This window comes from Bombina bombina, chromosome 6 (assembly GCF_027579735.1).
Source record: "Bombina bombina isolate aBomBom1 chromosome 6, aBomBom1.pri, whole genome shotgun sequence".
Lineage (NCBI taxonomy): Eukaryota > Metazoa > Chordata > Amphibia > Anura > Bombinatoridae > Bombina > Bombina bombina.
The window spans coordinates 430,748,534-430,771,335 of record NC_069504.1 but is presented as its reverse complement, the minus strand read 5'-3'; the positions used below and the strand labels follow the sequence as shown (position 1 = coordinate 430,771,335).

Below are 22,802 nucleotides of genomic sequence, written 5' to 3'. Positions count from 1 at the left end.
TGGTGGTTATGATTTTGTATAAAGCACAATTATTCCAATTCCTTATTTTATATGCTTTCGCACTTTTTTTCTTATCACCCCACTTCTTGGCTATTCGTTAAACTGAATTATGGGTGTGGTGAGGGGTGTATTTATAGGCATTTTGAGGTTTGGGAAACTTTGCCCCTCCTGGTAGGAATGTATATCCCATACGTCACTAGCTCATGGACTCTTGCTAATATGAAAGAAATGAATTTATCAGGTAAGTTCTTACATAAATTATGTTTTTACGATATGACGAGTCCACGGCCCACCCTGTTCTTTTTAAGACAGTTTTTCTTTATATTTTTTGTAAACTTCAGTCACCTCTGCACCTTTTAGCCTTTCCTTTTTCTCTTCCTATACCTTCGGCCGAATGACTGAGGGTGGAGGGGAAGGGGAGGGGCTATATATACAGTCCTGCTGTGGTGCTCTTTGCCACTTCCTGTTAGCAGGAGGTTAATATCCCACAAGTAAGGATGAAATCCGTGGACTCGTCATATCGTAAAAGAAAGTAATTTTTCAGGTAAGCATAAATTTAGTTTTTTTTGTTCAGAACTTCGGACAGCACTTTTTTATTGGTGGATTAATTTATCCACCAATCAGCAAGGACAACCCAGGTTGTTCACCAAAAATGGGCCGGCATCTAAACTTACATTCTTGCATTTCAAATAAAGATACCAAGAGAATGAAGAAAATTTGATAATAGGAGTAAATTAGAAAGAAAAAATTTGGGTTCAGTGTCCCTTTAAATATTCATCTGTACTTATTTTGGTACACCAGTATAGATATATATTCTTTTTCCTAATTTGGGATTCATCTGTTAATAATGTGCAATATTCCTCTTTTAAAATGTATATGTGGGTTTTATTTCTTCTATAAGATACGATGAGTCCACGGATTCATCCTTTACTTGTGGGATATTATCCTCCTGCTAACAGGAAGTGGCAAAGAGCACCACAGCAGAGCTGTCCATATAGCTCCTCCCTTGACTCCACCCCCTAGTCATTCTCTTTGCCTACTCTAAGTACTAGGAAGGGTAAAGTGAAAGAGGTGATAAAATGTTAGTTTTTATTTTCTTCAAGCAAGAGTTGGTACCGGTGTGTACTATTTTCTCTCAGGCAGCAGATGGATGAAGACTTCTGCCTGGAGGCTGATGATCTTAGCAGTTGTTACTAAGATCCAGTGCAGTTCCCACAGAATGGCTGAGGAGTACTTAAGAAACTTCAGTGTGAGGAACGTTTTTCATGCTACAAGCAGTGAGGTATGTTCAGTCATTTTTTTTCTTGAGAGACTGTGTTATTTCAGAATTGGCTGACAGTATCCCCATGAGGGAGAAGGTAAGCAGTAATCCTAAAGTATAAATCCTAAAGTATAAAGAGGTTGCATATATGGGCTATATAAAAATGGTTGACACTGATGTTTGAATGTTTGTGGGCAAATGTTTACATGTCTGGGAGTGTAGATAACGTTTTTCAAAGGAGAGACGTTTTTATGCTTTATTAAGAAGGATAAGGGTTAAGTATACACATGGCTTAATTTCTGGGTTTATGAACCCACATGTCTAGGTTTTAGACCGCTCTGGTGCGGTTAATTTAGGCTGTGAGACATCGAGTGAGATGGGCGGGGCCTATTTTCGCCCCTCAGTTGCGCAGTTGTTTTTCTCAAGCAAGCCGCAAGCTCCAAATCCGGTGGGCCTTTGTGAGCTGTATTGGGCAAAATCGAAGGTTTAACCCGGTTTTACAGACCCCTGAGGTGCAGGGGGTGCTTTTTATTGAAATAAACGTTTTATAATTTTCCGTTTTTTCTGGTAAGGGTTAAGTATTCCTTTCCTTGTAGGGCAAACTTAGCTGCAGAATTGGGATGCTTCTATCAGAAAATTGGGACAATTTTATTGTTTTCAAGCAGTTTTTGAAAAATTGTATGCTTTTTTTCTCTTAAAGGCGCAGTACCGTTTTTTAAGATTGTTATTTTTTCACTAAATAAAGTGTTTTCAAGCCTGTTTGTTGTCATTACTAGCCTGTTTAACATGTCTGACATTGAGGAAAGCCAATGTTCCATGTGTTTAGAAGCCATTGTGGAACCCCCACTTAAAATGTGTCCCTCATGTACTGAAAGGGCCTTACATTGCAAAGAACATATTTTAGCTGATAAAAGTATGTCTCAGGATGATTCTCAGTCAGAAGAGAATCAGGTTTTGCCATCTACTTCTCCCCAAGTGTCACAACCTTTAATGCCCGCACAAGCGACGCCAAGTACTTCTAGTGCATCTAATTCTTTCACCCTGCAAGATATGGCCGCAGTTATGTCTACTACACTCACAGAGGTTTTATCTAAACTGCCTGGTTTGCAGGGGAAGTGCAGTATGTCCGGTATGAGAGTAAATGCTGAGCCCTCTGACGATTTATTAGCCATCTCCGATGTACCCTCACAATGTTCTGAATTGGGGGTAGGGGAATTGCTGTCTGAGGGAGAGCTTTCTGATTCAGGAAAGATGTTCCCGCAAACAGACTCAGATATGACGGCTTTTAAGTTTAAGCTTGAACACCTCCGCTTGTTACTCAGGGAGGTTTTATCGACTCTGGATGACTGTGACCCTATTGTAATTCCACCAGAGAAATTGTGTAAAATGGATAGATATCTAGAGGTTCCTACTTACACTAATGTTTTTCCGGACCCTAAGAGGATTTCAGACATTGTTACTAAGGAATGGGATAAACCAGGCATTCAGTTCTCTCCCCCTCCTACTTTTAAGAAAATGTTTCCCATATCTGACACCATTCGGGATTCGTGGCAGACGGTCCCTAAGGTGGAGGGAGCTATTTCTACCCTAGCTAAGCTTACAACTATACCTATTGAGGACAGTTGTGCTTTCAAAGATCCTATGGATAAAAAATTAGAGGGTCTTCTAAAGAAAATATTTATTCATCAGGGTTTGCTTCTGCAACCTATAGGGTGCATTGTTCCTGTAATTACTGCAGCTGCTTTTTGGTTCGAGGCTCTTGAGGAGGCTCTTAAGGTTGAGACCCCATTGGATGAAATTTTAGATAGAATTAAGGCTCTCAAGCTAGCTAATTCTTTTATTACAGATGCCGCTTTTCAACTGGCTAAATTAGCGGCAAAGAATTCAGGTTTTGCCATTTTAGCGCGTAGAGCTTTATGGCTTAAAGGGCCACTAAACCCAAAATCTTTCTTTCATGATTCAGATAGAGAATACAAATTTAAACAACGTTACAATTTACTTCTATTATTTATTTTGCTTAATTTTTTAGATATCCTTAGTTGAAGAAAAAGCAATGTACATGGTGAGCCAATCACACGAGGCTTCTATGTGCAGCAACCAATCAGCAGCTACTGAGCATATCTAGATATGCCTTTTAGCAAAGAATATAAAGAGAATAAAACAAATTAGATAATATAAGTAAATTAGAAAGATGTTTAGAATTGCATTCTCTTTCTAAATCATGAAAGAAAAAATGTGGGTTTCATGGCCCTTTAAGTCCTGGTCTGCTGATGTGTCATCAAAATCTAAGCTATTAGCTATTCCTTTCAAGGGTAAGACCCTATTCGGGCCTGAACTGAAGGAGATCATTTCCGACATCACTGGAGTAAAAGGCCATGCCCTTCCTCAGGATAAGACAAATAGAATGAGGGCCAAACAGAATAATTTTCGTTCCTTTCGAAACTTCAAAGGTGGCCCCGCTACCTCCTCCACTGCCACAAAGCAGGAGGGGGATTTTGCTCAATCCAAGTCTGTCTGGAGACCTAACCAGACCTGGAATAAAGGTAAACAGGCCAAGAAGCCTGCTGCTGCTACCAAGACAGCATGAAGGAGCAGCCCCCAATCTGGAACCGGATCTAGTGGGGGGCAGACTTTCTCTCTTCGCTCAGGCTTGGGCAAGAGACGTTCAGGATTCCTGGGCATTTGAAATTGTGACCCAGGGGTATCTTCTAGAATTCAAAGATTCTCCTCCAAGGGGGAGATTTCATCTTTCACGGTTGTCTGTAAACCAGACAAAAAGAGAGGCATTCTTACGCTGTGTAGAAGACCTATATACTATGGGGGTAATCTGCCCAGTTCCAAAAGCAAAACAGGGGCAGGAGTTTTACTCCAATCTGTTCGTGGTTCCCAAAAAAGAGGGAACCTTCAGACCGATTTTAGATCTCAAGATCTTAAACAAATTTCCCATCCCATTTCAAGATGGAGACCATTCGGACAATTTTACCAATGATCCAGTAGGGTCAATATATGACCACCGTGGATTTGAAGGATGCGTATCTTCACATTCCTAGCCACAAAGATCATCACCAGTTCCTCAGGTTCTCTTTCCTGGACAAGCATTACCAGTTTGTGGCTCTTCCTTTCGGTTTGGCCACAGCTCCCAGAATTTTCACAAAGGTGCTAGGGTCCCTTCTGGCGGTTCTAAGGCCGCGGGGCATAGCAGTGGCGCCATATCTGGACGATATCTTGATTCAGGCGTCAACTTACCAACTAGCCAAATCTCACACGGACATCGTGTTGGCTTTTCTAAGATCTCACGGGTGGATGGTGAACTTAAAGAAGAGTTCACTTGTCCCTCTCACAAGAGTTCCATTCCTGGGAACTCTGATAGACTTGGTAGACATGAAAAATTTTCTGATGGAGGTCAGAAAATAAAAGATCTTAACCACCTGCCGAACACTTCATTCCATTGCTCGGGCGTCAGTGGCTCAGTGTTTGGAGGTAATTGGACTAATGGTAGCGGCAATGGACATAGTTCCGTTTGCTCGCTTGCATCTCAGACCACTGCAACTATGCATGCTCAGACAGTGGAATGGGAACTATGCAAATTTATCTCCTCAGATAAAACTGGATCAAGAGACCAGAGACTCTCTTCTTTGATGGTTGTCACAGGATCATCTGTCCCAGGGAATGTTTTTCCGCAGGCCAGCATGGGTCATAGTGACGATGGACACCAGCCTATTGGGCTAGGGTGCAGTCTGGAATTCCCTAAAGGCACAGGGTGTGTGTACTCAGGAGGAGGCTCTTCTTCCAATAAATATTCTAGAACTGAGAGCGATATTCAACGCGCTTCAGGCGTGGCCTCAGCTGGCTTCGGCCAAATTCATAAGATTCCAGTCGGACAATATACAGTAGCATATATCAATCATCAAAGAGTTCTCTAGCGATGATAGAGGTTTCCAAAATAATTCGATGGGCGGAGACTCACTCTTGCCATCTATCAGCAATCTATATCCCAGGAGTGGAGAACTGGGAAGCAGATTTTCTAAGTCGACAGACTTTTCATCCGGGGGAGTGGGAGCTCCATCCGGATGTGTTTGCACAATTGATTCGTCAATGGGGCACACTAAAATTGGATCTGATGGCATCTCGTCAGAATGCCAAACTTCCTTGTTACGGGTCCAGATCAAGGGATCCCCAAGCAGTACTGATAGATGCTCTAGCAGTACCTTGGTCGTTCAACCTCCTTTTCCTCTCCTTTTCCTCTCCTTCCTCGGCTGATTGCCAGAATCAAACAGGAGAGGGCTTCGGTAATTTTGATAGCACCTGCTTGGCCACGCAGGACTTGGTATGCAGACCTGGTGGAAATGTCATCTCTGCCACTGTGGAAACTGCCACTGAGACAGGACCTTCTCATTCAAGGTCCGTTCCAGCATCCAAATCTAGTTTCTCTGCGGCTGACTGCCTGGAGATTGAACGCTTGATTTTATCTAAGCAGGGATTCTCTGAGTCGGTCATACATACCTTGATTCAGGCTCGAAAGCCTATCACTAGGAAAATTTACCATAAGATATGGCGTAAATATCTTTATTGGTGCGAATCCAAAGGCTACTCATGGAGTAAGATCAGGATTCCTAGGATTTTGTCCTTTCTCCAAGAAGGATTGGAGAAGGGGTTATCAGCTAGTTCCCTAAAGGTACAGATATCTGCTTTATCAATTTTACTGCACAAGCGTCTGGCAGATGTTCCAGACGGTCAGTCGTTTTGTCAGGCTTTGATTAGAATCAAGCCTGTGTTCAGGCTGCTGGGGTTTCCGGTGAGAAGGCGGAGCTAAAGTTCATGCTGCTCCATGTCGGCGTGTAGCCGGTGAAAGTAATCCAAGCCTTCACTCCTTGCCCCATTTCTGTCGGACCATGAGGGCCAGTATCTGGGCATAATAACGCCAGCTGGAAAGGAAACCTATAAGGCTGTATTTGCCTGCGGGCATGACCGCTGCTGAGCAATTATTTAAGAATAAAAAGTTAACAACCAGATATTAAGATGTTGCTGATATCGTACATTGAGGCTAAGAAAATCACTTACTAGACCCCCTGTCTGCTCCTGTGGCCGGAGCTCCGTCTGAGGTGAGGAGGAGCTCAAGATCCGCGAAAGGTGGATGGTCGGAGTGGTGGAGGTGTTGCCTCGGAGTAGTAGCGTCATCGGAAGACGCGGATCCTCCTGTCGCTGGATTACAGATGCGCTGAGGAAGTGAGAGTGGTGACTACGCGGAGGGATCTGGAAATCGCGCTCCCCTGGGGCAGTAGAGTCAAGGTGCCGATGGTAGCAGCAGGGCCAAGTTTGCTATGGCCAGTTAAGGTGACGGCACAGATCTATCAGGAATAGTGCTGCCGAACAAGGGTATTCCAGCCGTCGCTTCCTGGTCCAGAGGAGGTAGCGTATTGGTGGTTCATTGCTTATTCCATATTGATTGTTTGTGGCACTAACTGTCTCTTGAACCACTCGTGTCCTGGTGATCTTGATATGTCTCCGACCCCCTGAAGGAGGCGGGTGACTGGAAAATCAGTTTGAAGTAACTCTGAGACATTTCTATATCGTGTAGGGGATACTGGAGGACTTCCCATTAAAATTTAAAACTTGGCTTGCTGATAAAGCTGAGGTTGTGTAATAGCCCAGCAGGGCTTTTTGTTTATTTAAGTATAATCAGAGACATGGTCTAAACAGGCTAAGCCCTGACGGACATTAATTGACACTGTTGCTGGACTAAAAGTCGCTGCTAGACCGAGGGGATTAGGATTGTGTTAAAAAAAAAAAGAGGAGACAAAGTTTATGATGCTTGTTTCATCTTTATAGTGGTAATATCAAGTAGTCTGTTGATGTAATTGTGTGTCTAGATATACCTCCTTAAGTTAAAACTTCTGCAGAAAGGATCATGTGAGGGGTACTTATTGGTTATCGCTTTGAATATTCCTATTTGCTGAGTCTGATCACAGAAGAGTGGGTGTCAATAGGTTGTTCTAAGATTGGAGTCTAAATTAAATCTTTTCTTTTTTTTTTCTATGTATATATAGGTCATTGGCCTTAAGCACTATACACTGATGGTATTCACACATTTTTGAGTAAAGGCATTATCATGAAGATAATGAAGTACTAGTCACATAGAACACAAAAGAAGAGGAAGGAAAGGGGAAGAAAAAAGGAAAAAAAAAATATATACACACTTATATATCACAAATTTAAAATTAGTTTTATTTTTGCTGTTTTCACTTTTTTTACACAGGAAGCTTTTTTTTTTTTTTTTTTAGATCACTTCACAGGAGGGTCTTTTTTTATTCGGTTTTTTTTTTTTTTTTTTTTTTTTTTTTTTTTTTTTTTGAAGTTCACTACATGGAAAAATTTGTAACACTTAGTAAAAATAATTCGCCCAAAATGCCTGTGAAAGCCAGGGAAAAAAGAAATAATAAATTGGGCGACTCCAATCCAGATATGTCAGCAGACAGTGTACCAGCTCTTATTGATACCCAGGTATTAATCGGGCAACTCACTGCTATTTTTTCCCCTCAATTTGAGGAAATTAAAAAAGAATTAGGAACTATCTCTACAGAGATGATGACACTGTCTGCTGAGGTCAAGTTATTCTCTGTAAGAATGGGGGAAGCGGAGAGTAGAATCTCCTCAGTTGAAGACAGACTGACTACTCAAGAAAATGTAATCCAATCACAGCAGGTCAAACTAAATAATATGCAATTGCGCCTGGAGGATCTTGAAGATCGCTCCAGGCGGAATAACATAAGGATTATTGGTTTACCGGAATCCCTCGAGTTTGACGATCTCATTAAATTTACTTCTATTACGCTCCCGCAGGCTATTGGTTTTCCAGCTCATGTGCTCCCCTTAGCAATTGAAAGGGCGCACAGAGTCGGCCCTAAGAGAAACTCTACCTCAGGGTCGGTTAAACCTAGGATGTGTGTCTTTAAGGTTCTCAAATTTCAGGATAAGCTGGAGATTCTGAAGCTTTTTAAAAAAGCTGATACCCTGAGATTTGCGAACAGCAAGATTTTGCTGTTTCAAGACTTCTCCGCCGAGACATCTGCGCGGAGAAGAATAATGGCACCTTTTTGCTCACAGTTAATCGGTAAAGGGATAAGAGCAAGTTTATTCTATCCGGCCAAAGTTATAGTTGAAAATAAAGGATCTAAATTTATATTCAATGAAGTCTCAGAAATCCAAGAATTTATGAAAAGCCTAGAAATTTAAGCTAATCCAGAAAGACAGTAACTAGTATGAAGGTGCGGAAGATAGCGCACTTATATGAGAATTGTATAATATGTTTGTTCTTTTTATTTCTTATCAAATATTATTTGATTTTTAGCACAGATATGTTTAATCTATGTTTTTTGTTGTGTATTAATTCACAAAGAGTCAGGAATCTGTCTCTAGAGAGAGCTATTGTAATCTGTGTTAAGAGTTACGTTTTTAAGTTTTTTTTTTTTTTCTCTTCTTTCTTCCTCCCCCCCGCTGTTGCCCACCCGTACCTTTTTTTTCAGGGCTATATATATTTTAAGGCTGGATGAGGGAAGTCGGATTTAAAGTCCTATCTTGGAACGTGGGAGGGATTTCCTCCCCGAGTAAACGTAAACTAGTTATTAAAACACTAGCTAAAGAAAATCCAGGGTTAGTATTCCTACAAGAAACCCACCTAGATGGGGCGGAAGCCGCTAAGCTTAGAACAAAATGGGTTGGTAAAGTAATCTCTTCCTCCGGCCCCCATAAACAACGAGGAGTCGCAGTTTTATTGCATAAAGATTTAGAATACAAAATTATTAACGTAGAGATAGATCCCGCAGCTAGATATATTTTGCTTCAAGTAATGATCAGTAGTGTAAAATATATTTTTTGTAATATATATGCCCCTAATAAGTTTTCATCTCAATTTTGGGAGCTGATCCAGAACAAAATATTTCCATATCAAAGGGAAAATCTTATTTTATGTGGAGATTTTAATATGACGATATGTCCAGAATTAGATCGTTTCTCAAATAAGAACACTGCAGAATATAAGAGAAATGCGAAGTATTTTAAAAAAATCTGTAACAAATTTAGCTTGACTGATATTTGGCGAATACAGAATCCACAAACACGAGCTTTCACGTGTGAGTCAAAGGCTCATAGGACATTCTCAAGGATTGATCTTTTTTTAATATCAGAATCATTATCGGTATATCCGGTAAGTGCTGGGATTGGTGAGTTTATGGTATCCGATCACGCTATTATTTCGTTGACATTCACAGGAGTAGGAGAGACCAGGGTTAGTGTACCATTTTTTTCTTTTCCCCGATTCTTATATACTAGACCTAGGTTTATATCTAGGATGAGAACTATATGGAATGACTATGTGTTATGTAACTCTGACTACAAGAATAAATTAGAGATTTATTGGGAGGCAGCTAAGGAAGTAATGCGTGGAGAGATTATTGCCTATATGAGTAGATGCTCCAAAAAGAGGAAGGAGCAGGAACTTCTATTAGCTAATAATGTTAAGATGGCCTATAGCAAGGTTAATCTTGATCCCTCTCCGATAAACTGGTATGCATATTTGGAGGCCAGAAAGGAAATGGACGTGTTCTTAAAGCAAAAATCTCAAGAAGAAGAGATGAGGCTTAGCTTAAAGTATAAGAGTTTCCATGGTTGTTCCGCAAAACACCTGGCGCGTCTAGTTAAGAACAGGAAAAAAAAAACTTTATTGCAGTTATCAAGAATAGGGAAAATCGTTTTTTCAAATCAATAGAGATCAGCCAAGTGTTCCATAACTATTACCAGCAACTGTATGCGTCGGTTTCTGTAAGCCAGCATAATCAAGATATTTTCTGGTCGAAGGTTAGTACCCCCAAGATTCAAACGGAAGAATTGGTAGCGCTAAATCAACCTGTAAATAAAGAGGAGATATGTAAAGCAATTGATGGCCTTAAATTAAATAAAGCAGCTGGCCCAGACGGGCTGCCAGCTGAATTTTATAAATCGCTTAAAGATGAATTAGTTCCGTTCTTAGTGGAATTATTTAATTATTATTATCTGTCCGATAATAGTATATCGAGAGGGTTTGTAGAGGCAAACATTTCTCTCATACTTAAAAAAGGAAAAAACCCTGAGGATCCGGCTTCTTATAGGCCTATATCAGTGCTTAACACTGATTACAAAATAATGGCCGGTATTATTGCAGCTCGGCTTGGCCGATGTTTACAGAATGTAATTCACCCAGATCAGACAGGATTTATGTCATCTAGAAGTTCATCTAAGAATATTCGTAAGGTAATTGCATTTCTTGATTATGCGTGGAACTCAGAGCAGAGCATTAATAATTTGGTAACTCGCGATTCAGCAGTTCTGACTCTAGACGCTGTCAAGGCGTTTGATTCCATCGTCTGGGAGCATCTATTTTGATCATTAATTAATTTTGGATTTGCTGGTAATTTTATTCAATATATTAGCAAAGTTTACTCAAAACCTAGATCATTTTTGCTGATAAATGGTATCCGGTCACAAGAGATTATTTTACAACGTGGCACTAGGCAGGGCTGTCCGCTGTCCCCCCTTCTTTTTAATCTAGCGATAGAACCCTTGGCAATCCGATTCCGAGATATACTAACTGGTATATCACTTGGCGCTAATCGTTTGAAGTCACTATTATATGCAGATGACATCCTGCTATTTGTGGATAACGCTCATCTAACCATTCCAGTAATTGTACAAATACTTGCTGAATTTAGCTCATTCTCGGGCTACCTAGTTAATCTAGATAAAAGCGAATTCATGTATGTGGGCGAAAGGCTTCCCTATATGGGGATTATCCCATTTAAAGTTGTGAATGTAGTTAAATATTTAGGGTTAGAATTACATAGAAATCCGAAATTATGGTACGCAGCAAATTATTCATCTTTATTTGAAAAAATTAAATTGGATCTTCAGCTCTGGGCATCTTATCCACTGTCTATCTCTGCTAAGGTAAACTTAATAAAAATGATTATCTTCCCACGACTCTTATATATGGTGCAAAATTTACCTATTTTCATATCTAATCTAGATACAAAGAAGCTTTATAGCTATTTTTCCAAATTTATATGGAAAGAAAAAAAACCAAGAATAGCTTTAGCTAAGCTTATGCAGAAGAAAAATATGGGGGGCCTGGCTCTGCCCAATATTAAGCTATATAATATCGTGGCCATGGTAAAGTTTGCTTTAGACTGGATCACTGAAACTAATCTCATTGCAGTAGGACAGGAAGAGGCGTTCTATATACGTCCTTTTTCATTAAAAGCCATCTTACATTGTAAACCGAAACAACTTCCGTCTAATATCTGTAGAATGATGTCATTTAAAAACATTGTTATAGCATGGTATAAGTTCTGTGGATGTTTAGGTATAGATTCTACCTTTTCAGATTTTCTCCCCATCCAGGGTAATCCGCAATTTATCCCGGGTATTCATCAAAAGATATTTAAATCTTGGGCAGATAAAGGTTTACTTTATGTAAAACAAGTGATGGATGAAGACTGTCAGGTGCATACATCGGAATATATATTTCAAACTTATGCGTTGCCCAGATCAGATATGTATGCCTATTTTCAGATACGACATTATACATATAGTCAGAATTGGCAGGCTGGGAATATGATAGCGTGGTCGGATATTAAAAGTTTAATTAAAAAATTTAAGTCGGGTAACACATCCATCTCTTTGATGTATGATATCATGCTTTCAAAGCAAAGTGAAAAGTATTTGGATGGGATAAGTAAGTGGTTGTGCCCATCTATTCCGGGAACTGATAATGATAGGATTATCCTGAGTTTTAAGATGCTGAATCAATGTAGATTATCTATGAGCTGGAAAGAGTCACACGTGAAGTTGCTGAATAATTATTATTTATATCCATCTAAAATTCAAAAGTTTTTCCCTACTAGTTTGGGGAACTGTCCGCGGTGCTCCAAGTCTAGAGCGGATCTATTCCATATGTTCTGGTGGTGTCCCAAATTAAATCAACTATGGCTTAAAATCTGTTTCTGGCTTGGTGCTCTCTATGGTGTAAATGTCTCTATCACCTTACAAAATGTAGTTTTATTATTTCCCTCAGCTAACAATAGTTCCCCTTGTTTGATTCGTATATTTAATACAATTATTCTTACAGTTCGCCACCTTATCCTTAAGAATTGGAAGGCGAGTAGAGTTCCAAGTTTATCAACAGTCCAAAAAGAAATACAAGAACAAATTATCTTTGAATCATTTCATCTTCAAGATGCTTCAGAGAAGAGGATTGAAGACTTTCTTGTTGGATGGCTTCCAATTATTAAGTCTTATTCTCTTCCGGTGCAGAGACAGATTCTTTATCCATTTCGCTTGTCCATAAGTTTTGCAGAATTAGTCCTACTGAATAAATTCCGGCCTCCTGGTTAGCGTAGGAATTCAGTGCCAACGATGTTAAGGGTGTTAGGCGCGGGTACGGTGGGAGGGGGTCTTGGAAGGAATTTTTTTTTTTCTCTTTCTCTTCCTTCTTTCTTCTTTTTTCTTTCTTTTTTTCGGTTTTTGTCTTATTATATCAAAGAAACTCCAACAAGATTAAGATGGTTTTGCAAATGGCATAAAATTTTAGTTATTGTTTGCTGCATGTACATGTATATATAATGGATTTCTTGCGATCTTATGTTTATTGTATATCTTGTGGAGATCTTTCTAATAAAAAAAAGATGTTATAAAAAAAAAGAATCAAGCCTGTGTTCAAACCTGTTGCTCCGCCATGGAGTTTGAATTTATTTCTTAAAGTTCTTCAAGGGGTTCCGTTTGAACCTATGCATTCCATAGATAATAAGCTTCTATCTTGGAAAGTTCTGTTTTTAGTTGCTATCTCTTCGGCTCGAAGAGTTTCTGAACTATCTGCATTGCAATGCAACTTGCCTTATCTTGTTTTCCATTCCGATAAGGTGGTTTTGCGTACCAAACCTGGATTTCTTCCTAAGGTTGTTACTAATAAGAATATTAATCAGGAAATTGTTGTTCCTTCTCTGTGTCCTAACCATTCTTCTAAGAAGGAGCGTTTTTTACACAACTTGGACGTGGTTCGTGCTTTGAAGTTTTACTTGCAAGCGACCAAAGATTTCAGTCAAACATCTTCTCTGTTTGTTGTCTATTCTGGAAAACGTAGAGGTCAAAAAGCTACGGCTACCTCTCTTTTTGGCTGAAAAGCATCATCTCGTTGGCATACAAGACTGCTGGACAGCAGCCTCCTGAAAGGATTACAGCTCACTGTACTAGAGCGGTGGCTTCCACATGGGCTTTTAAAAACGATGCTTCTGTTGAACAGATTTGTAAGGCTGCGACTTGGTCTTCCCTTCATACCTTTTCCAAATTTTACAAATTTGATACTTTTGCTTCTTTGGTGCCTTCTGTTTAGGCATCTGTCTTGTCCCTCCCGTTCATCCGTGTCCTGTAGCTTTGGTATTGTATCCCACAAGTAAAGGATGAATCTGTGGACTTGTCGTATCTTATAGAAGAAAAGTAAATTTATGCTTACCTGATAAATTGATTTATTCTATGATACGACGAGTCCACGGCCCGCCCTGTCATTTTAAGACAGATTATATTTTTTTATTTAAAACTTCAGTCACGTCTGCACCTTTTAGTTTCTCCTTTTTCTTCCTATACCTTCGGTCGAATGACTCGGGGGTGGAGTCAAGGGAGGAGCTATATGGACAACTCTGCTGTGGTGCTCTTTGCCACTTCCTGTTATCAGGAGGATAATATCCCACAAGTAAAGGATGAATCCGTGGACTCGTCGTATCATAGAAGATATCAATTTATCAGGTAAGCATAAATTTTTTTTTTTTTTTTATATATATATATGTAATACTATTTCTCATGTGATCATCTAAAACAAAGCAAGTTTGGATGTGCTATTATCTGCATCCACAAGATGTCACTATTGTGTAATTGGTTGCTCACATGAGAACAGGAAGGGTATATGTCATTAACCTGTGTATTTCAAAGTATACATGACTAAGCGCCTATAGCAGGCCTGAAACGTAATTCTTTTTTCTATGGACCCTATGTAAAAGAATAAAGGTCTTTTTTAAAAGTTTTGGAGGCTGGAACAACCTTTTTTGTTGTTTGAATCACACAGGAGTCAGCTTTGGTGAGTTTGATTGCATCATCCTTGCCCCGTAGAACATGGGATGCATATCTAGGGCTAAACAATGCTCAATTGGTACTATGGGTCCCAAAGTGTGTCAAGTAAATAGCCCCCACACCATTACACCACCACCACCAGCCTGAACCGTTGATACAAGGCAGGACGGATCCATGCTTTCATGTAGTTTATGCCAAATTCTGACCCTACCATCTGAATAACGCAGCTGAACTCGAGACTCATCAGACCAGACAACATTTTTCCAATCTTCTATTGTCCAATTTTGGTGAGCCTGTGCGAATTGTAGCCTAATTTTCCTGTGCTGCTGTAGCCTATCTGCTTCAAGGTTCGATGTGTTGTGCGTTCAGAGATGGTATTCTGCATACCTTGGTTGTAACGAGTGGTTATTTGAGTTATTGTTGCCTTTCTATCATCTCAAACCAGTCTGCCCATTCTCCTCTGACATCAACAAGGCATTTTTGTCTACACAACTGCCGCTCACTGGATATTTTCTCTTTTTCTGACCAATCTCTGTAAACCCTAGAGATGGTTGTGCGTTAAAATCCCAGTAGATCAGCAGTTTTTTAAATACTCAGATCAGCCTGCCTGGCACCAACAACCATGCCACGTTCAAAGTCACTTAAATCCCCTTTCTACCCCATTCTGATGCTCAGTTTGAACTTCAGCAAGTCGTCTTCACCATGTCTAGATGCCTAAATGCATTGAGTTGCTGCCATGTGATTGGCTGATTAGCAATTTTTGTCACCAAGCAATTGAACAGGTGTACCTAATAAAGTGGCCGGTGAGTGTATATATGTCTGTATATGTATACATATCTATTTATATATGTCTGTAAATACAAATATACACACACAAATACATGTACATACATATACAGTACATATTTAGGCATGTATATGTATGTATCTCTATGTTAAAGCCCTTTTTTTTTTTTTCTAACACCTGAGACCTTCTATCTTTGAGCCCTTATAACTTTTTATTGCAATTTAATTTTTTAGTCATTTGTATTAGATAGTATTATCAGTGTAAATTTACTTTTTTTAAGTTTAAAGTTTTATTGAGGTTCAATGCAGGCAAACATACAGTAATAGTTAATGCACAATAAAACGAGACAATGGTTTTCCAAAATACAGTCAATACAAGAAAAGCTAATGCGTCTTCACTAACAGAGTTTGCTGAACAAATTCTATACCTACACGATGCCTCATGGGGCCACTTTTGGACCCCCTAGATTTGAGAGTGATGAAGACTATAGTAGGCAATCACAAATTAAGGGGACCACTAATTGATGAACCTCTTTTTTGCTTTGATTTCTCAATGTATAATTATGGGTCCATGAGGGCAAGAAGTCATAATGGAGCTCATTTGCTATGAGGTATATTGTACCAAGCTTTAACAAATGTTAAGAGGGGGAGGATCCCTATATAACTCCCAATTGGGTGATAAGTATGTGTAGGGGCTGGGAACAGTATAATTATAGGGGTTATAACAGCATATGGGGTGAGAAAAAGACCAGTTGGGAGAGCCAAGGGAAGGAGGCTGGGCTTCAAAAAGAGTAAATAATATATGGTTTCCTATATGGCCAAGGTAGTTACTGCGACAACTAATATTAAATACAACATCTGGAATAGTTATAAAAGATATTCACTCATATACATTGCCTAGGAATGACATACTCTCGGTACCTGAGCGGTCCTCATTTTGCACTTTAGACAACAGGGGTTAATATAATACATTATGATTAGAAGCATTATATGTTAATATAGCTAGGCATACCAGATCTGTTGACCTGACTATAGCTATATATTATCTGCTGAGTAAAACGAAAACATAAATTGAAATGATAGGTAAGTAACTGCCAACAGCATAGAGTGAACTGAGGTCATAAACGGGAAAAAAGTAAAGGAGACTCTGTAAAACACTCTAGCAACCAAAAACAGCAAAACCATAGAATAGTAATATGAAATCTAAGGGGGGCAATTATCGGAGAGTCCATGCACAGATATATTGTCAAGCAGAGCTAGACAGGTTCAGGGCACCCTGTGTAATATTTAACTAAATCTATCCCTGCACGGCCATGTCTATTGGAGTCCAACAGCCAAATGAAAAAAGCTGCCGTTGTTGGAGAAAGGCGGCCGTATACTTGAGTAGTTCACATATTTACCCCACTCCGACTCTGTACAGGACTACTTGTATTAAAGGGGAAAATGGAGCCATCACTGTGACGCAGTCTCCCGTTGAGAGCAAGCTATCCGGGACCACACAGGAGTTGTTTCAGTCCCCAGCATTCGGCTGTACTTCTGCCGCATGAAGATCTTCAGTCCCGAGATGTGTGGTGAGGTAAGCACTATCTTTTCCTCCTGAAGCCATCTCCGGCTTTATATCAGGCCTCCTTTGCGCGTGATCCAGTTTTGAAATGGGCAGGGCAGAAGATGAATTTTGCCGGCTCTTTGTATTATGTGGCAATGATTTCCTTTCAATATGCCGGTCGTTGTTGCAGAAGCGTCCATGCAATTTGTAAGAATTCAAATCAGTAGGTAGATCAGTTGGTTCCTGGACGGGAGTGTCGTCAGCCCTTTGCTTGTGGCGCTTCCAGATCCCCATTGAGGTAAGTGGGTGTCGTGCAGACCGCCCATAGCTCATTGCCACAGAGGCTTGTATTACACTTGGGAAGGTGGGGATTATCAGCCGGGGCCCAAAAGCGGCATCACTTTCTGCCTCCACAGGATCGCAGTCTCCCCGCAGGTCTTCCACCTGGTTGGTAGCTGAGGGTTGGCGAAGCCCATTTTGTAGGGTTATTTCAAAGCCAAATTGGTAGTCATCCAAAAGCTTGCTGAGGTCCGTTAGCAGAAAAGCAGTTGAACACATATTAAGCTTGAGTTAAGACTGCGCACTCAAGGCACAGCTAGTTGTGTGGACAGGCCTCAAAATGAAAAGTCCGGTACTGAGGGCAATGAAGCCCAGTCACTATCCAAAACCCTATATCTGGAATGCGGACCTCTTCAGACAAGCCTCTTCACTATTTTAAGCAGGGTATTGCCAAAAATGTTATGTTAAATTGGAGAACAATGGAGAGAGCTTGAGGAGCTGAAGCTCAGTGCGACCTGCAAGATGGCCGCTGCCCGGATGTCCCCGTAAATTTACTTTTAAATATAATTTTAATGTGTTTTGTGCAATGTTTTTGTGTCACGTAACAGTTAAACCAGAGCTCTGAAGTCACGCTATCGTGACGCCCGTTAAATTCTATTGTGCTCAAGCAAATGCATTTAGTTTCAACGCGTGTTTCATCTGATTAACCTGTTTTCGCTCCCTTGCAACAGTTAGCACACCACTATATCTAGCCCCATGTACTTACATATGCTTTTCAACAATGGATATCAAAGTATATTTAAAAATGGAAGCTCAATTTTTATAATTTCATACTCTGAATAATGAATGTTTTAATTTTGACTTTCATTTCCATTTAAGAATGGTAACATTAAGGTTTGCCCGTTTATATTGTATGTACTATTGGTGGGTTCTATCATGCCTGACACAACATGTCAAATGCAATGTTACCATGACTACAATGTTATTATGGGCATAGTGCAACTGCAATGCATATCTTTCTGCATCAATTATAGTAACGTTTTCTAAGTAGCGTCATCATGAGCAGTGAGATATCTGTATAGTTCAATTTGCTGCCAGATACCTTGTTGATATTCTGGTGAATCTGGTTAATTTGTTTTATGTTATCAGCAAGGAGCTGGCATCGGCAGAGCAGAACAAAACTCACATGACCAATGAACTGCGCAGAAAGGAGGAACAGTCTTCATCACATGAAGAAAAACTGTTTGATGTATGTGGTAGTCAGGACTTTGACTGTGATCTGACTCGCTTGCAGGAAGATATAGAAAAGACCTCCAAACAGAGAGGTAAGCCTGTAACGTAACTGAACTGGGTGCTTTTTTTGCCTGTTGCATATGTTCTTACTAATTGGAAAGAGTCCACAGCTGCATTCATTACTTTTGGGGAAAAAGAACCCAGCCACCAGGAGGAGGCAAAGACACCCCAGCCGAAGGCACAAACACTCCCCCCACTTCCCTCATCCCTCAGTCATTCTTTGCCTTTCGTCACAGGAGGTGGCAGAGAGGTGCTGGAATATCGGAGGTCTCTTATGAGGGGTTCTACCCTTCGCTATGGGACAGGAGTTTAAGTAGCCCTTTAAGCTTCCCAACTTGAGAGCCTGGGTGAACGTTAGAGTCCGTAGAGATGCAGGGGGAGCTTCCCTTTGCGACACCATCCTGACCCATATTAACAGCTCCTTTAGCAATCGGCGTTGACGAGTTTCGCAGATTGCTTTCTTCTTTCAAGTTCATCTCAAGAGTGCAGCTACTACTTGTCACACTTGAAGGGTCGTGTTCCTGTTCCATGGCGTAGATTCTGGTAAGATTGTTTCATTTTTTATTACATAATGTTAACACAGAAGACAGGGTCACAGTGTGGCGCCTTTTCTCTGTATAGAATCAAGGGTTAATATCTCCTTAGGGGGATTATTGAACAGTGGGGAATAATAATCTTATATTTGTAGTTGATGTTATGCTGCTTTATGTGTGAGATGGTAGGCTCAGGCTGTTATGGAATATACAGGTTTCACTTTCACTTTGAGAGCCATGCAGCTTACAAGCTTGGCACACTTTCTCTCATAGCAGGGACAGTCCTGTATTGTGCACTATGTGATTCATTCCCTCTTTCCTGACCGGACTATCAGAGAGGAGTCATAAATCTCTGTACTGTCTGGGTCTTAGGGGGTGCTGAGTGCCCCATAAGGGTGCCGTTTTTTAAAGTAAAATAAGATATTTTATTTCTCTAGTTCTCCGTTTATTGCACTAGCGATGGAGGATTCTGTTACTTTAGAGGGTACTCCCTCTATTCCTAAAGAGTAATTCCTGTTTATATGGGGAGGAGGCCCTAGTTCCCCCCCTCAATTATGTTTCATATGCCTCGATAATGTGATAATATCAAACATATTTGATACCACAGAGCTGTCCACCTCTGAGGAGTTGTCGTCCAGTGAGGTGCGTACCCCACATTGTTATCTCTATACACATGCAGTTTTCCCTTAGCATTGCGGATCCTCCATCTGGAGGGGGCCTTTTCTTCTCCAGACGTTACTGCGCAGTTCAGACGGCGGTGTCTGCGGCATTAATGCTTTAACTCGCCCTGCTAAGCGCAAGCAAAAGGTTACATATTGCACTTCTTCACAGAGTACATCAAATCATTTTTGGATTTAACTGATAGGGTTATCAAAGGATGAAGTTCTTTCTGAAACTTCAGAGTATGAACTTTCTGGGTCGGATTCTGCTGCCTCTCAACCTCCAGCTGCAGAGGAACCAGACTTTAGTTTTAGGAAGAAAAGAAAAGGTTTTTTTTGCGAATTCAGGGATTCTAGAGGTTGCATTGCCTGATGAACCTTTATTTCCTAAATTGAATAGAGTTTGAGGACAGGGTGGTGCCTTCCCTTCCCTGCTCCTGTTGTCCCGGGTATTCCACCTTGGACTGTACAGTTCCCTGTGGGTGCGACTGTCCCTGAGTGTTTATCCTTTCATTACAGAATTGCGCACTTTCGCGTGTTAGTCCGACATGTTTTTTTCAGTTATTGAACGACCCTATCCTTATCGGATACGGGAATACTCAGTCTGTTCTTCGAATGGCGTACCTCATTAGACATGTGGGGATGATGTAATCTCCTAATTGTCCATGTATTGAGATTTTTCTCAGTTTTTTTGGAAGATGTATTTTATTTTCATCCGATAGGATGTTCGGTCTGTTTTCCTTCCCCTTTGTGGGAGGATTTATGCGGCTTGACGGTTAGGACACTGATTTGCAGGCTGGTCCTGTTTGGGTTCAGTTCTGTCTGGTAGCTGTTCGGACACGTGGCGCCGCTCTGCTTGGCTAATCCGGTAGAGGCGCAGAGTGCTCATGTTATCCTCTGTGTTCAACTAAGCATTCTAGAGGACCGGTGGGTTCGTGAGGCAGGAAGGATTGTCTAGCTCCTTATAGCCTTCAATTTGGATGACTGGGTCAGTGGAGTTCCACTGCATCTCTCTCTCTCTTGTGTCTGGGGTTGTCAGACCCTAGAGCTTCTTCCCATGTAGTGGAGGGTTGGTGGGCTTGCGCCCTCTTGCCGCCGAGTTGGGTGCTTTGGCCCTTTTTCTTTTGAGGTCCTGGGAGTTGTCCTTCTGGACTTAGTTCTCAGCAGCTAGTGGTTTATTGGGTAGTTCAGCTGCCTTGCAGCGGATATGTTACAGAATGTGACCAGCTGCAGCTCTTGCACATTGACTGTGTACCGTCTAGATGTTTTGATCTTCCTCTGTTGTCTCTATGTGAGTTGGGTCTCCTTTTAGGGACCTGGGTTCCCCTCCAGAATATGGTCGTTACCTGTTTGGGGCACTGGGCGTGGTTTCCTTGGACTCTGCTCGGAGCTGGGGATGCTGTGCGTCCCTTTCTCTCTATGATCCTCTGATTGTATGGAGGTGATGCGGAGACCAGCCTTTGCTCGAGTAATTTTGGCCTTGGGGTATCGCCTTGCTTGTTGTCCTGTGGCTGTTTGAGAGTCTGTGGGCTCTAGTGTTGTTGTACGACTTTTAACGCCTAGCTCCTTTGGAGCATTGGTCTTTGGCAAGAGGTGGTCTCTTCTTTGGGGCGGGACTTGCGAGTTATCTCGTTATCTGGGTTGATCTGAATATTGCATTAATATCTCCCTGTGGTCTGGGTTTTTATATCAGAGGGGTTACCATTCACCTTCGGGTTCTGGGTGTAACCTTTCTCTCTCTTGGGGTTGCAGTGGGCCTCGTTGAGGTTATGTGCTTTCCCTTTTGGAGCCCTGTGTGTAGGTCTAGCGGCTTTGATTGCCTGGGAGTGTGCCCTCTGTCTGGGAGTTCTCCTTTTGCAAAATGTTCTCTTGCTGGCCGGTTTTTACTTCTCAGCAAGTATTCTTCTGTGTCATACTAATGATGGCTGCGTGACTCTTGACTCAGGGTTTTTTGTCTGGGTCTGTTACGCGTTCTTTTTTTTGTCTGAAAACTATAGTATTCTTAGTTCTGACGATGTGAGAACTCCGTCTTCAGTTGTCTTTCACTGCTTTTGCACGATGTTGAGAGAAAGGTTTCTCTGTTTCGAGGCCCGGTCCTAAACCTCTGGTTTCTGCTTGGTCTGGGCGTAGCCTTCCCTTGTCTGTCAGGACCCATTTGGGTCTTTGTGAGCTGGGCTCGCTATTGGAGTTTCGCTTTTATGGATTTTGTGGTGACCTTTCGGTTCTTCTTTGCCTTATCCCTTGGTGAGGGACCGCCTGTTGGGGGACAGTGTCTCCTGGAGGACTGTTAGCTCAGTTGAGTCCGATTTTGCGGTCTCTAGCTAGGCTTCTGGACTATCTGCGGGTCAGTGCCCTAGGGGCCTTTCCTTTTCATAGTTTTCTCGGCTTCGGACGAAGCAGGGTTTTTGTTGGGTAGTGGTTTCTGACTTGGTGCCCTCAGAATGGGCCGCCTATTGTACCCTCCCGTTTTGGCATTCAGTGTCCTCTCTAGCTTGGGTATTGCTTTCCCAAAAGTAATGAATGCAGCTGTGGACTCTTTCCAATTAGGAAGAAAAAAATAAATTATGCTTACCTGATAATTTTCTTTTCTTCAGATGGAAAGAGTCCACAGCTCCCCACCCTTTTTCTACGTGGGGCATCTTTTTATTCTTCTGGCACCTTTTTTCACCCTGATGTTTCTTCTATTGTTCGTTGTTCCTCTTCAGAATGACTGGGGGTTGAGGGAAGTGGGGGGAGTGTTTGGGCCTTTGGCTGGGGTGTCTTTGCCTCCTCCTGGTTGCCGGGTTCATTTTTCCAAAAAGTAATGAATGCAGCTGTGGACTCTTTCCATCGGAAGAAAAGGAAATTATCAGGTAAGCATAATTTATGATTTTTACATACATTTATAGATAACATGTAATTACTTGTAAGATGTTAATAAATATACAATTCAATACATGATTGTAAAGAGGGTATTCTTGTACCAGCGACAAAGACAGCACTTTGTGTTTTAATCACCTCAAAACATTTTAGGCCCGTTTGCTTTTATACACACAAAAAAAAAATTGTCAGAATTTAAAGGACTATTATAGGCGAACAATTACTTCTCTAATCCGATGGAGGATGTAATTTTAATAATCGACCCTGCAGTATTGTGTGTTTAATCCATGCAAAGGGGTTAAACACACAGTAGAAGTGACGTTCGGGACATGCAGAGCCCTGCTGATCCTAAGCTGAAAACCTTTGTAAGTGTGAAATACACAGTACTGTAGGGCTGATAGTCTTTAAATTACATGCTCTAATGGATTAGACCTTGT

The 22,802-nt window shown here is 41.1% G+C and overlaps 1 protein-coding gene across 1 annotated transcript in view; it reads left to right on the top strand.

Annotated features, from left to right (window-relative positions):
• RAD50 (RAD50 double strand break repair protein) overlaps positions 1-22,802 on the top strand; it is a 917,823-nt gene that overhangs the window by 604,370 nt on the left and 290,651 nt on the right. Inside the window, exons 10-11 of the mRNA XM_053719284.1 lie at positions 17,901-17,932; positions 18,171-18,346. Of these exons, the coding sequence (XP_053575259.1) occupies positions 17,901-17,932; positions 18,171-18,346 (208 nt within the window). The remainder of the gene's footprint in view (positions 1-17,900; positions 17,933-18,170; positions 18,347-22,802) is intronic.